The 15,815-nt window shown below is 36.1% G+C and overlaps 1 protein-coding gene across 1 annotated transcript; it reads left to right on the forward strand.

The window, feature by feature from the left end:
- The first annotated feature begins 89 nt into the window (after nt 1–89).
- Nucleotides 90–15,789, forward strand: ampd1 (adenosine monophosphate deaminase 1 (isoform M)). Its single transcript, XM_065270377.2, has 15 exons — nt 90–237; nt 5,283–5,448; nt 6,224–6,329; nt 8,819–8,984; nt 9,058–9,277; nt 9,870–9,999; nt 10,167–10,361; nt 10,461–10,592; nt 11,505–11,668; nt 11,934–12,060; nt 12,242–12,405; nt 12,836–12,956; nt 13,934–14,107; nt 14,223–14,333; nt 15,381–15,789. The coding sequence occupies exons 1-15, from the start codon at nt 216–218 to the stop codon at nt 15,534–15,536; spliced, it is 2,154 nt and encodes a 717-aa protein (XP_065126449.2). The 5' UTR covers nt 90–215; the 3' UTR covers nt 15,537–15,789.
- The last annotated feature ends 26 nt before the right edge of the window (nt 15,790–15,815 follow it).

A 15,815-nucleotide genomic window follows, 5' to 3' on the forward strand; every position in this document is an offset into this window, starting at 1 on the left:
ACTTGTCACTTGAACCTGTCTGTCTTTTAAAACTTAAAATAGAGTTGAGCATACACAACCTTGGTGTCCATCCCATGGGTACGTGGCTCTGGTTACACTGGATTCTTAATCTTGCACTGGTGCTGTGGCAAGCGGTACACTTCCCACTAAAGAGGAACGGTGTCGGACCGGCGAGCATTCAGCTGGAAGAGCTATAGGGTAAAAAAATAGCCAACATGCCCAAAGTCGACGTACCTGGTGAGTGTTTTAATGTCATGGTGGTTTGTTTTAGCAGAAAATGCATGTAATGGATTTATAATGTGTGCAGAATGTTTGTATTTGTTCATAAAGTTAAGAAAACTACAAGAAGAGTTTTTGATGCCACGGCGGCACTTAGGATCTAGGCATCTAGGAATGGGAGTGTCAGTATTCTCATTACTACTAATTAACCAATCACCTGTCCAAAGGGATTAGATACAGCTATGACACACATCTCTCAAAATAGTTTTGGGTGTAGGATTGCAATTAAAGATTGCATTGAGATTTCACCAGGTTTTGGGCTGTATCACATCTAACTTGTACAAAATGCACAATGTAGTGTTTATGGTTATTATTATTATTATTATAACCGTTATTATTTGTTCACTGAATAAAGATCTGTGTGGATATTTAAGGGACTTAGAGAGATGGCAGGTGTTGAATTCTTAAATTGTGCCAAAATGTTGACATTTTAGTGAATGGTAACAGTATAACAGAATGTGATACGGTCTCATTAACACCTATGAAGTTCTGCTTCTCACTATTTAGAGACGAGAACACATCCCAGGCTACATACTGTATGTAATGATTTTTTTTAATTTGTGATGTCATCATGCAATCCTAAAATGACGTCAAAAAGACATCCTAGTAAGCAATTTTGCTTTTAAAAGAGGTTTAATAGCCGTACAAACACAGCCCTGGGTTCTCATTTATAAAGCGTGCGTACGCACAAAACGGGGCTGGAAACGTGCGTACACCAGTTCCCACGCAAAGGTTGTGATCTATAAATAATAAACTAGATGGGAAAATGGGCTTGAGCGGTGGGATCTGAGGATGATTTATGTACGCACACTTGCAGGTGATCTGTGACTTATAAAGGGAACATTGCTTTGTTTTATAAGTCTTAATATTTTTTGGCATATGCCATTTTTAGTAAGGATCCTACACATAGTTTTATAAATGAGAACCCAGATGTCTTAAATCAGGCAAAATTTGGGCTGTCAGTGAAAATTAAAGAGACGTCACCATAGCCTAAAAATAAATGAAACCGCTTGTAATCACTGTTGACTTTGCTTACATGATGGAATGACAAACATCTCAAAAGATATTTTGGCAAAAACGACATGTAGTCAAATTTAAGTTTATTTTGGTTAGAAGTGAGTTACTCATAGCCGGGTAATATCGGATTTACAATTAACATAGACGGTAAAATGTAGCTATTGCTTACTGGGTTGATAATACGGCTTATATATCATTTTCCTAATTTCGTTGTATGTTACTATAATGACAAAGAAACCTAAATCGAGGCTGTGTCCGAAAGCTTAGACAGTTGACTTCTTGTCTCGCTGCCTCAGGCATTGAGACTTCGGCGGCATGAAGGCAGCTCTGGGAAACGCATTTGGAAAGCCTTCATTGGCAGCGTAATGAAATTCAGTTTGACCAATCGCATTCCACGCCTATGCCCGCCCCGCTCGTTGAATTTTGGGACAATACGATGAAGGTATATCAGGAGGCAGGAAGTAAACCAAACATTGGATTCGGACTTGACTTGATGCCTTTGAATGCTGCCTCCGAAGGCATTTTAGAGATTTCGGACACAGCCAGAGTATCGCAGGGATTATGTATTTTTGTAGGCCAACATGGAAGTGAGCGGAAAAATGGTTCCCTTGCCAAAAAGCCCATTCATTTTTCCCATAGACACTTGGATTATCACAAATAATAAACTTTTTGTCTAACAAAAGTTTAAGGCACACGTTTTGTCCAACAACATAATATTCACAGATCAACACAACTTTTATGAATTTTGACGACTAAATGCGTTTACAAGAAATGAAACGCTAACCTTAGGCTACAAGCGGCTATTAACTTACAGCTCTTTCAAACTTTATTAAACACATGTAAAAATTTGTGCATGATGATGTTTAAAAACCCTGACAATGTCTGTAGTCCCATCCCATGTAGCAACATATTAGCAATCGCCCATTAAAAGACACACAAAAGCTTTAAAAAGTCCCAAGTGGGGGGATTACTGCTGTGTTTATGTCGTAGAATAAAACATTAAACTATCTTGGGCTTGTGTGAACTCAAGAAGATCTTATTTAAGGAAAACACCATTCATAAAAAGCATTGATGGAACCAGAACGGCTAAAATGCCAAATCTTTTTTGGCTTTTATATAAAAAAAATACATCATCCCTGCTGCACACTGTCTATATTCTTGCGCATATGCATGCAAAAGTTCTCATCTTTCCATACATTAAGAAACATTCCCAAGCATTTTTCTTCACAGCCCTCTTTAATCCTGATGTTCACTCTTGTTGTTTGGAAAAACGTTTCGTTGTGACTCCAAGCAAACCCTTGAAAGTGATGATGTATGGATGAGGGCTTGAAAATGTAACCGATGAACTCTGTAGTCAGCAGACTCAAACAGGCTCGAGTGTCACGATGTTGCCTGACAACCCATAACTCACCTAAAGTTTATTTCTGCATCATAAATGTCTGCAACTAAGCTCTGAAACCCAAGCATGTCCGTGCATTCCAACCAATTTCTTGAGCAAGATCTACATTTGATTTATACCAGACCTCGACCGAATGATGCTGTTTTCCACACCCAGAGTAATCCGGTTTAATTCATAGATGGCGATTGGATATCAGTCCAGGTTTTTGTCGGAGTCCGGAATAGAAGCAGAAAAGGCCAAGTAATGTATCAGGCAAAACACGTGACTAAGTGTTTAACATCCATGTGATGGACTCAACTTCGGTTTCATTTAAGAAATTATTTTCTTTCAGAGGAACACAAAAGAAGAAATAATGTTGTTCTTGAATCTTTAGAGCTTTAGAAATGGATGGAGAGCCATCATACAAGTGGTCTTTGTGTCTTATGCATTATGTTGAAGTCTTTAAAGCAAGTGTTGCAATACACAGCATTAAGTCAATTTATGGAATTCTTGACCTTCATATTTGTTTCAGTTGGCGCATTTAATAGATTTCATAACATGAGAAGATGAATCATTGATCTTGTGATTTAAATCATGTGTTACAATGGCTAAAGTTTTAGAAATACAGCAAAGCATTGGTTGCTAACGTTTTGTTTCACCCCTTTCTATATGAAACCTGTGCCATGTCTGATGGGTACATGGTATTACCCTTCAGAGGAGAAGCGTAAGTATTGGGAGGAATCTTATAGGCCGATAATTGTTTGCGAGCATGAACTCATCGCTGGCAAGTCCAGATGGATACAGAAGTTTGGGGAACAATAACGTTTTTTATTTGTTTTTGTGCTCATTATCCATAACTAAATGGACATAAAGCAGCTTTTGGCCACATTATTCTTTACTGGATCTTTGTGGAAAGTGAACACAAACAAATAAAAGTGTGACTGTCTGTATGAAGAACACATGAATGTGAACTACACAAGACATCTGAAACTTTATTGTGTTTTTGACATGTCAAGCCTTGATCGTGTTCTTACGATGTCAGAATTTTGTGAAAATGTCACAACATGTTGATTTTTGACTTGATTTTGTTTTCTGTACATCTATATTATAAAAATACATTCAAGCAATATCCTACAAATGTCTCACAAAATTGTCATCCTTTCTATGTATCATGGTTATCACTGATTAACTCAAATTATTTTGACTCGCTCCCTACAGATCAATATCTGAGCACAAAGATGTGATCCTGTCTAAGAAATCCAGACTAAAGTGTCATAATCTAATGACTAGATTTGGAGCATCATAGTTTAATCTTATTTATTTCAATCTCTGAAATGATCTTACTCAGTCAATATTAAAGATATCATGGTTAACAGAAAACAGTAAATTGCACACAAAAAAACCTTCAGATGGGTTTTCATGAACAGGGTCACATATAACACCATACACATTATGTTTATTGTAAAATTGATATTCTGATCTGTTGGTCTGCATGATTCCTCAGATGTTAATATGATGACAGCTCTAGTCAGTGTGTTTCTTACTAACTCAGTTTAACATTTGACTTTCTTTCCCTTTCAATGTTTTGGATCTTCCTTCTCAATCTCTTTGGAATTGAATAAAGCGAGTAAGTAAAAAAAAGAGATGGACATGTTACATATGCTTCAGTGTGTCTCCATCTACATACATTAGATCATTTGTTTGTTTAGTTGCAATATTAAAATCTAAGCAAACACATGCCTGAATTACACTCTTTAAAATAAAGGTGCTTAAAAGGTTCCTTACTGCAATAACCTAGAAGAACCACTTTTGGTTCCTCAAAGAGTCGTTCAGTCAAAGGTGCCTAAAGAACCGTTTCTTTCTTACATTTTTATATTGCAAAGAGCCTTTTTCCACTGCAAAAAAAACTTTTGTGAATTTTCACTCAATGGTTCCTGTACCTTTATTTTTAAGAGTGTATGTTGTTCTGTGTCCGGCCTTAAATTGGTGAGTGTTTAATGGAGGTCTTTTAGGTACAGTAGACCTTGTGCAGAGGGTTATATGTTTATTTAGTCATCAGCATTTATAATTTGGGTTATACTGGCGGTCGGTAATGTGTGTCTTGGCTTATGTTGTATTAGTTTGGCTCATTTCTTAATGACAGATCACTGCTGGCGTTTAAGCAATTCAGTAGCCGAGTCATTCTGAAATAGTGCCAAAGGCATGGTCTTTAAAATAAAGGTGCAATGCCATAGAAGAACCATTTTTGGTTCCCTTAAAGAACCACTTAGTCAAAGAATAGAAGAAACTTTTGTTTTAAACATTTTTATAATCAACAAAAAAGCTTCTTTATGGAACCATTCAGCCAAAAATGGATCCTCTGTCATCGTGAAGCACCTTTATTTTTAAGAGTGTAGTAAGATTAAAACATTGAGCTGTTTATTATGTAATCACAAGTTCACTTGCTTCTTCACCTTTCTGTTTAAATTTTATGCTTAGATGATGATGTTCAGATCAAGAACACGTGGTCTCATGTTTTGGATTTTATGGACTGCAGTGTTGATTTCATATAAACCTTTGGTGCTTTAATGATTGATTTGCCCTTAATTGAATTTGTGCATGTGTTCAGAGACTGATGATCATATGCGAGCGATCGCTGAGCGGGTCTTCGCTTCGGAGACCAAAGATGAAGATGTCCGTGAGGAGATCTCTCTGTTTGGTGTGGCTGATGACTGTCCAATCCTAAACCAGGAGCTGGCTGATCATGTGGCCCATCATGATGACATAGAGAAGCGGTCAGTTTACAAATACAATATGTGACCCTGTCTAATTTTGAGATTATGAGCATTAAAGTTTGTTTTCAATCTTTGTTCATGACTTTGCAGTCTATGATGAAATTTTCACTTCATGTTATTTACATTAAGTTGAAGGATTGTATGTAGGAAACCAACCCATTCTCACAAAATACAAAGTTTTGTGTGCATATATTACGCCAGTTATTTTTTGCAAATCTTTTCATTTCGTTTTATGTATTGGTTTCTCATTATTTTTCTGTATCTTGAACCATTCTCGCATAAGTTTGGAGTTAGATTTTGGATTTGCTCTGGGATGTCATTTAATATAAAGGTTTCTCTGTGTTTATTTCTATGTGTTAGAATTGGGGTTTGGGTTAGGATGTTATTTTATGTTGCAAAAAGTTGTCAAGTGTCAATGATAAAAAAACTGAAAAAAGATAAACTAATACATAAAATGAAATGAAAAGATGAAGTCAACAGGAAGGACTGGTGTATCATATGCATGCAAAATTGGAATTTGGAATATGTATTGCATCACTTTTCAGACTGCATGCTTTTTAGTGCATGAGTTGTGTCCCATTTATTGACTTCTTTCACTTGTTTTAGTATGCATTATCATATTTATTTGTGATAAACATGTTGTCTAAGGAGCCATGTAATAAGCATACTCTACAAAGCTATGTTTACAGGTAGGAATAGAGTTCAAACTAGAAGAAATAAAGTAGATAAGTACAGTATAATCTTATAACCAGATCTCTATTTATTTCCTTCACAGTATGAAGCTTATGAGTCGCGCTCAGCCCCTGTTAGATGACAAGCCAACCTATTTAGAAGTGCCTCACTTCCAGAGAGTGTCCATCACCGGAGACTACGCTGCTGGGGTACGCTCCAATATTTCACTTCTAGGAATGCCCATACTGACATACAGGGGTTAGGTCATTTCTAGACTGAGAGATGGCAATTACAACCTCGCCAATATGTATACAGTGATTAATGAAAACATTTCTACCTCTCCAATGTTCACTAAATCTGCTATGCAACTGTTATACAATGTTCACATTTGCATGTATCGCGTTGCCCTGCCTTAACCATGGCCTTTGCATGTAGATGAGCCACAGAAATAGATCAGCCAGAAGGATCTCCATCTTAGCCGGCCGGTGGAGACCAGCCCTGGATTTGGTTTCCTGAAATCTATATCTGATATTTAAAGAGGGAATATAGGAGAGGTAGAGAATTTGTCTTGCCTGTGCTCATTCCATTCATCTTTCCTGGCAAGACCTCAACAAATCCATACGATGGGGTTTATATACTGTAGATGTCAGCGCCATATGATCCAGAAATGTGTTGGATCCAAAGGGAACATGCATACTGATCAAACGAATATCATTTAATAAGTTGCTTTGGATAAAAATGTGATGCCAGCTGCATAAATGTAGTTTTAGTCATCATGCCACCTTTTGTTGTTTTTGCGATGGTACATGAACCATATATCATTATTTCCTCAGTCTCCTTATTAAAATACAATAAACCAGAAAATACAGGAAATTCCTATGTGGTATAAAAAATCTGAATAAAATGATAAGCTAAAGTGTGAAGTATTTAGTTTGAGCTCTTCTCGTACACTTGAGCAATCTCTTAAAGGGATAGTTCACCCAAAAATGAAAATTCTCTTATCAACATTATGTTGTTACAAACCTGTATAAATGTCTTTGTTGTGATGAACACCGTTCATGAGGCATATTCACTTCCATAGTATTCTTTTTTTCCTACTATAGAAGTGAATGGGGCTCATGAAATATTCCTCAAAAAAATATCTTCCTTTCTGTTTATCACAACAAATAAATGTTTCCAGGTTTGTAAAAACTTAAGAGTGAGTAAATGAATATTTTTATTTTTGGGAAAAACTATCCAATTAAACCGAACTAAAATGAAATCCTAATTTCTGAATCTAATCGAATGACTTTAATACTTCAGTCTCCTCAAAAGAGTTCAGAGGTGTGTTTAGTGCCAACAAAGGCATTTTTATTTTGTGTACAGTATTTCTCAGATTAAGGGCCAATTTGGGTTGCTGCAATTTTGAAAATTAAAATTCCAAAATTGACTAATGGTATACATGAAATGATCAGTCCTTAAGTCAGGAGCGGAGTTATGAGCTTGGTTGAGACCATAAGATAAGGGAATTTATGATTTTTTTGCCATTTTCCTAACTATGTCAAGTAAATTTGTCTTTACCATCATAGCATCATATATGTAAATAAATAAAACTTAAATGATAAATCAGTGCTTTTAAAACATTTTTTGGTTTCACATGGAATCTAATTGATCTTGAACTTAATGAGATTTTTACTTGCAAGATGAATTATAGTCATTTACGTATCTAAATTTCTGATTCATCAATCTACCATGGCTTGGAATATAATCTTATTTTAAGTGAATGCCATATCAAAACTTTTAAATAAAGTGATCATTTAGACTGTCCAACAATGTCAGAAATCTATAATTGTAGGATGCATTTGTTATTTATACATAATTTATTGGCAAAATTATGTTTTGTGCTGGTAATGACTGTGCTGGTAATGACATTTTGTCAAAAAACTACTAGTTAAGATGATAACTAAGCAAGTCTAGCTAGCTTTCTACATGTAATGTACACCATTTTAACTATGAAAGTGATAAAAATATTTCAAAAATGTTAAAAAATACAGAAATACAACACATATGGTAATGATAATAAGTGTACATGCCCAACACAAAGAATAAAGATTAGATTTACTTACTTTTCTGGACATCAAGGCATCAGTCTTGCAGCTTGAAATCCATGTGCTCCGCTATGTCATTAGGTTACCGTTGCTACCAAATAAACTTATGATGAAAAAATAGTGGGAAAGTCCCTTTATGCAGAGCGTGTTGGTAATGACAGCTAAACCATGGGACAGGTAGAAATTAAGGAAAATAAAGTACAAAATGCATATATATGCTTAATCTGTGCAAGTAGTTTATTAGTTCAAGTAACATTTAATTCATATGCATATATTTTTCTTATTAATTTGTGATAAATAATGTTTGAAATATTGGACGACATGTGAAAACTCTGTTGAAGGACAACACCAAAACACCAATAAAATGTGATAAAATTATTCGTAAGAGCAGCCATGAAAAAGTCTAGGCTTGTTTTCGTTTACACTAATTAATGGGGCTCAAATTGATTAGATTTGTTTAGTTTTTAATAGAATTATACCCTGGGGACATGCATAGGCCCGAATTCTGGGAAATACCCATATGTGCTGTTAAAGCTTTGCATTGGCCTAATGCACAATACTGTATATCTGGACAGGATAGTTTTTATAGAGTTTTTAATGGTGTATTACAGGTGACCATGGATGACTTTGAGTTGGCTTGTAAGGGTTTGTATCGTGCACTGACCATCAGAGAGAAATACATGAAAATGGCCTTCCAGAGATTCCCCATCACTCCATCTCAGTTTTTACGCAAGATTGAAGGAGAAGAATGGAAGCCTGAAGATCAGGTGCTTCCAGGTGATTACCAACACTTTTGTGATGTTGAATGAACTGAACAGTGTGAACATGACAGTATTTATTTCTCTTTCAGTCTTTACTTCTCCTCCCAAGGCTGACGAGGATCCTTTTGACACTAAAAATCTTCCTGGAAACATCGGCTACGTTGCTCGTATGAAGGATGGTGTTATTCACGTCTATAAAGACGCGGCGTCTGCTGATAAACACCAGCCTTTGAATCACCCCGGTCCAGACCTCGTGACTTTTATCGACGATATGAACTTCCTTATCGCCTTGATTGCTCAGGGTCCAACGTGAGTCCTTCATTTGGATGCATCAGCTGTAGTTCTGTGATGTCACTCGGGATCCATTTACATTTATGCATGTGGCAGATGCTTTTATCCGAAACGACTTACTTACGTACATTGTATCAGTGTGTGTATTTCCTGGTAATCGAACCCATGACCTTTAGCACTGCTAACTCGAGTCTCAACCAGTTGAGCTACAGTAACACTGTTCATTTCATTTATTTATTATTTCATTATTTTGAAAGGTTAGAGTTCTCGAATCTGATTCAATTACCAGTTTAGAAAATGTCCAAGGGTTATGCATAATAAAAGACTAAAATGCATACGATGTTTAATCAGCCTGTTCTTGGCAATTTGTACGTATTTTATGGGTTGGCAAATGCGTATGAAACAAAGAACTTATGAAATAACAACTTATGGTTATTAAAAAACAACAACAATGAAACCCCACCACTAACCCCAATGTCACAGGGGCAAAAGCAAATCTTACAAAATATCAAACATGGTTGTACAAATGATCACGATTTAGTCACCTCATAGAAAATACGCACAAATTGCAACTAAACATTTTTACTTCTGTTTATGCTGTGCCTCTTAGAAAGACATACACGCATCGCCGTCTGAAGTTCCTCATGTCAAAGTTCAACGTGCACGAGATGTTGAACGAGATGGAAGAAATGAAGGAACTGAAGAACAATCCCCACAGGGACTTTTACAACTGTAGGAAGGTAAACCTAAAATCTTACAATCGATCACACATTTAGATTTGAGAGTGTCATGTATAGCCAAAGTCTAAAGTCTCCTGCAGGCTTATAATGACCAAATTTCAGCAGATTCCTCCTATTTTTGGAAGTGATTTAACTTTGAAGTTAATGTTGTTTTGTCCCTGCTATAGGTCGATACTCACATTCACGCTGCCGCCTGCATGAACCAGAAGCATCTTCTGAGATTCATCAAGAAGTCCTATCGCGTGGATGCAGATCGGGTGGTGCAAGTTTTGAAGGGCAAAGAAATGACTATGAAGGAACTTTTTGAATCTCTTAACCTGCATCCATATGACCTGACTGTAGATTCCCTGGATGTGCATGCTGTAGGTATCACACAAACTATTCACAAGTACAAATAATACACATATTTACATTTATGCATGTGGCAGATGTGCTTACAGTGTTTATTCTTCTTCATGCAGGGTCGTCAAACCTTCCAGCGCTTTGATAAATTCAATGCCAAGTATAATCCTGTGGGAGCCAGCGAGTTGCGTGATCTTTACCTTAAAACTGAGAACCACATATCTGGAGAATACTTTGCAACCATAATTAAGGTACCAGCAATTCCAGAGTAAGGATTTGACATTTGCAGTCAATACTTGAAATATAATTTCTCAGAAAATGTATTTATTACCTATACATTGAACCATCTGTTTATATTTTCCTAAACCCATGATCCAGACAAAAAATTATCCAGATCAAAAATATCAGTCTATTATTTGCAAGTTTTCTTGAGGGAAACAGAACAGATCTTCAAAAAACATTTAATATTTATTTTATAAAAAAATTTGTATGCACATTTATGAGGAAAACAACATTATGGACGTGAGATTTTTTGTGACATTTCACACTTACTTAACAATTACTTTGGCACTTATTTAAAAAAAATATTTAAAAAAGACTTTCCATGGATATTTAAACCACCAAATATTCATATGTGAGATATCAGTACAGTTAAATACTTTGGCTAAAAACTTTACTGATAAAACTTGCTAGTTTTGGTAAACCATTCTCTGCAAGCATGTGAAAAAATAGCTCATTGAAATTTGGCTCCCCTTGTAATGTCAGAAGAGGAAAATACCACCCCTTTATCTGCACTATCCAACCACAGCACTGACATTTAGTGCAGAGATCAGCTCATTAGCATTTTAATGGACACACCCAAAAATGACACATTTTTGCTCACACATACAAAGTGTGAATTTTAACATCATCTGATAAATGATCTGTGGGGTATTTTGAGCTAAATCTTCAAATACGCACTCTGGGGACACCAAAGATTTATTTTACGTCTTAAAAAGTCTTGTGAAATGTCCCCTTTAACTTCAGGCCAGGTGCGTAACTGCGACAACCAATAAAACCGTCTATACTAGAACTTTTTATAAAGTTGTGTGTGTTCATGTATCATGCTACATTTCCATTAATGAGAAATCAGTCAAACCTTTTGACTGTCTGTAATGTCGTAGGAAGTGGCGAGTGATCTTGAAGATGCCAGATATCAGTACGCAGAACCCAGACTGTCCATCTATGGCTGTAACCCTAATGAGTGGACTAAACTTGCCAACTGGTTTAACAAACACAGAGTCCTTTCACCTCAATTCAAGTGGATGATCCAAGTTCCCAGAATCTAGTATGTATACCCGTTTAGCTACATGCAGACTGCTCAGTATAACACGGCTTTTACCCTTAACATTATAAAGTCTTAAGCAACAATCTTTAAACACTATAACTTTATACATTTATGCATTTGGCAGACGCTTTTTTATCCAAAAACGACTTCGAGTGCATTAGAAGTTGTACAGTTTATCAACAAGTGCTCAAACTCACAACCTTCTGCGTTGTTAACACCATGCTTGAATTATAACAACAGTATATATTTGTTATTTTCCTGTTAGTGACATTTTCAGAGGGAAGAAGTTTGTGCCACATTTTGGAAAGATGTTGGAAAACATCTTCCTTCCAGTTTTCCAGGCCACCCTTGATCCACAGTCCTACCCGGAGCTCAGCATCTTCTTAAAGCATGTGAGTGAAAGAAAATCAACTTTTAGTGCATTACTTTTATTTAAATCAACTTTCAGTGCATTACAATTTATACATTTCATCAGTATGTGTGTAGGTTAGGGTTAGGTGTGCGTACTGCAGAATTAAAGAGCTAGTGGGCGTGTTGTTAGCTCATTCATTCTTGTGTTGTGTGTCGCTGAAGATCACAGGCTTTGACAGCGTCGATGATGAGTCCAAACACAGCGGTCATATGTTCTCCACGAAGAGCCCTAAGCCTGAGCAGTGGGACATGCCGAGAAATCCATCATACTCTTATTGGATTTACTACATGTATGCAAACATCACCCGGCTCAACCAGCTTCGCAAGTAAGTATTTTTCAATCATTTCAAAGATAAAGGCACATTTAAACAATGCATAGGTTATTATAACAGTTGCATTAAGATGTACAGTAGGTTTACTGATGACCTATTGTGCCAATGTCTTACAGTTGTTGTTTTGCAATGGCATAATGACCATGTATGATTATTTCTTAGTCGTTTTATGAAATACAGCTAGAAAAAAAACTGGAAATTTGTATGCAGTTTTAAAATTCTGAATAAAAGTATAAGCTAAAGTGTATTTAGTGTGATCCTGCAACATCTCTTAAACCTAAATGAAATGACTTCAGGACTCTCAAAAGAGGTCACAACAAATACAGACTTTGTGTGTACATATTATTTTCTATTTGTATCTTAATAAAGAGAGTGAAATATAAATATGGACATTATGAAACTTATATGTGTGTTTTGTCTTCAGGGAGAGAGGCATGAACACATTTCAGTTCAGACCTCATTGTGGAGAAGCCGGAGCCATAACCCATCTGCTGGCCTGTTTCATGACTGCTGACAACATCTCTCATGGTCTCAACCTCAAGAAGGTCAATGCACCACTCACCCTGACCAATAGGGGGCATCCTTCACCTTGCCGCCCCGCACCTTTTCTCTTTCTAAAACATACTGCACTGTAAACAATTATTTGCAGCCTCAATTTTATTTGGTGAATCAACTCAGATTTACAAGTCATTTCAACTTACTATTATTTATCCTGACTAGAGATGAGTTGTTATAACTTATAAAATATAGTTGGAATATGTCAACTTCATTTTTTTAAGTTAATGCAACTCATCTCTAGTCAGAATAAATAATAGTTAGTTAAAATGACTTGTAAATTAAGGCAGCAAGGATTTTTTTTTTACAATTTGATGAAACAAAAAAGACACAATGCACATAACAGACTGCTACATTGTTGAAACATTTATGAACAAATGAGACACTAATATTTATTTTATTGATCTTTATTTAACTAAACATACTAAGATAAAAAAAATCTATTTTATAAAAGCATTATTTAAAAACAAAAACACAGAAAGAAGACTGTGTTGACATCTTAAAACCTCAGGTTTTCGTGATGTTTCTCAGTTTGAGGTTTTGGACGTTTCCTTGTTTGGTCATTGAAGTGTTGTGCAGTCATTATGTGGTCATATATACATAGTGTGTGGTAATGCTATCACATGACATTTCATTTCTGTTTAAAGAGTGACACAAACCCATCCTTCGTGAATAAGCATTATAGAAAGAACAAAATGATTAGGTTTGGTCTGTTTATGCTGTGACTTAAAGGAACAGTTCACCCAGAATAAATCTCATCATTTACTCATTTTATATCATTCCTAAATAACTTTGTCCTCTTTCATGACAAACATTTAACTCAACCATTACGCCAGGCCTTTAACCACAATAGAAAAGGCAGAATAAAAGTCCTGTAAAATGATCCATTTAACTCTTCCATGTCTGAAACTGTATATAACAGAATGAGATTTAATTCAGTGACCATGTATTGCCTATCTTTCCACAGAGTCCGGTTCTACAGTATCTGTATTATCTGGCCCAGGTTCCCATTGCAATGTCCCCACTCAGCAACAACAGTTTGTTTTTGGAGTATAACAAGAATCCACTGCTGGAGTTTCATAAGAAAGGACTGATGGTGTCTCTGTCCACCGATGACCCCATGCAGTTCCACTACACTAAGGTCCACACTTCCTTGCCATTATCTCAATTATAAAGAAAGATATTATATAGAATGATATTATATACTTTCCTTGTTTGGTTTCATAATCATTGCATTGATCTGCTGTCATCAATAGGAGCCTCTTATGGAGGAGTACGCTATTGCAGCTCAAGTTTTCAAGCTCAGCACCTGTGACATGTGTGAGATCGCCAGAAACAGTGTTCTCCAGAGCGGCTTATCTGCTGAGGTGATATCACACGACTTAAACATCACAAAACATCACAGTTTTATTAAATAATAAACAGACGAGGCTTCAGGCTAGTCCTAGACTAAAACACTCGATTGAGCTATCTCAACTAAAAATAACTTGTAATGACTGATGATTATGACATGCATATATTTACTGATATAGACAGGCATTTTTACTGTACAATATTGACAAGGTATATTTAGAGAGTCCTGCTTAAGTTATTTATATTCAATGGAGTAGTTTCCCGAACAGGGTTTAGATTAGTCCAGGACTAGGCCTTAATTGTATTAGGACATTTAAGTAGTTTTAACCAACATACCTTACAAAAACAATTCTGGTGTGCATCTTGAGACAATACAATGGCACTTAAATATGTTAAGATACGTCAGTACAAGCCAGCTCAATGCATTTTATTCTGGGACTAGGATAAGCCCTTTCCAGGACACCGCCAAAATACATTTAAAGGTGGTGCGTCTGATCATTGTTCCTAAAACAGATCCTTGGATGTTTAAAGAACTGAAGAATACAAACAAATATCAAGCCACCCTGTTATGTAGCTCAGATATGTCAGTTTTATCCTGAACAGTCATGACATTGGATCTATAAATTAGATTTAAGGCTATGGGGTGGTTTCCCGGACAGGGATTAGCTTAAACCAGGACTAGGCCTTATTTTTATTAGGAAATATAACTAGTTTTAACAAACATGCCTTACTAAAAACATTACTGGCGTGCATTTTGAGGCAAAACAAAGGGCACTGATGTGTTATAAGATGTGTCAGTGCAAGTTGTTTTCAGTTTGGACAGCTCTTACATTTATTTTAGTCTAGGACTAGTCTAATCTCTGTCCGGGAAACCGCCCCTATATTATCTTATTTTCCAACCCATGGCAGATGAGTGGAGCATTTTGCAAACCCAGAAGATAAAAGTCATCAAGTTACGGTGCAGAATTTACACAGCAACTTTGTTTAACTTGTGTCTGACAATGTCTATAACTTTAAATAATAATCACACTGCAATAATAATCTTTTTATCACACAAATAGGAGAAGATAAAGTTTCTTGGTGAGAGCTACCTGAAGGACGGTCCGGAGGGCAATGACATCCGCAAAACCAACGTGGCTCAGATTCGCATGACCTACCGCTATGAAACCCAGTGTTATGAGCTGAATCTTATTAAACAGGGTCTGATGGCTGACTAAAACACACACAGTGAATTGTTCAGTAGCTCCCTACAGTATGTCTAAAACATTTCTGCTATCATTTAACATGTTTTTAAATGAAGACTGACACTCAAAAATTGCCTTCTTGTACAGGAGTCTGTGTATGGCTTGTCCAATATTGTGTCTTTACTGCAGTATGTTTACATCTCCTTTGTGCCTTAATGTATTTTTGTTTTTGTCAAAACTGTTACAAGAAAGAGTTGACATATTAAATAATATAAGTTAAAAAATACATATGCCTTTTTTTAAGTAATAGTT

The sequence above is a fragment of the Paramisgurnus dabryanus genome, chromosome 11 (genome assembly GCF_030506205.2).
Source record: "Paramisgurnus dabryanus chromosome 11, PD_genome_1.1, whole genome shotgun sequence".
Taxonomy (NCBI): Eukaryota; Metazoa; Chordata; class Actinopteri; order Cypriniformes; family Cobitidae; genus Paramisgurnus; species Paramisgurnus dabryanus.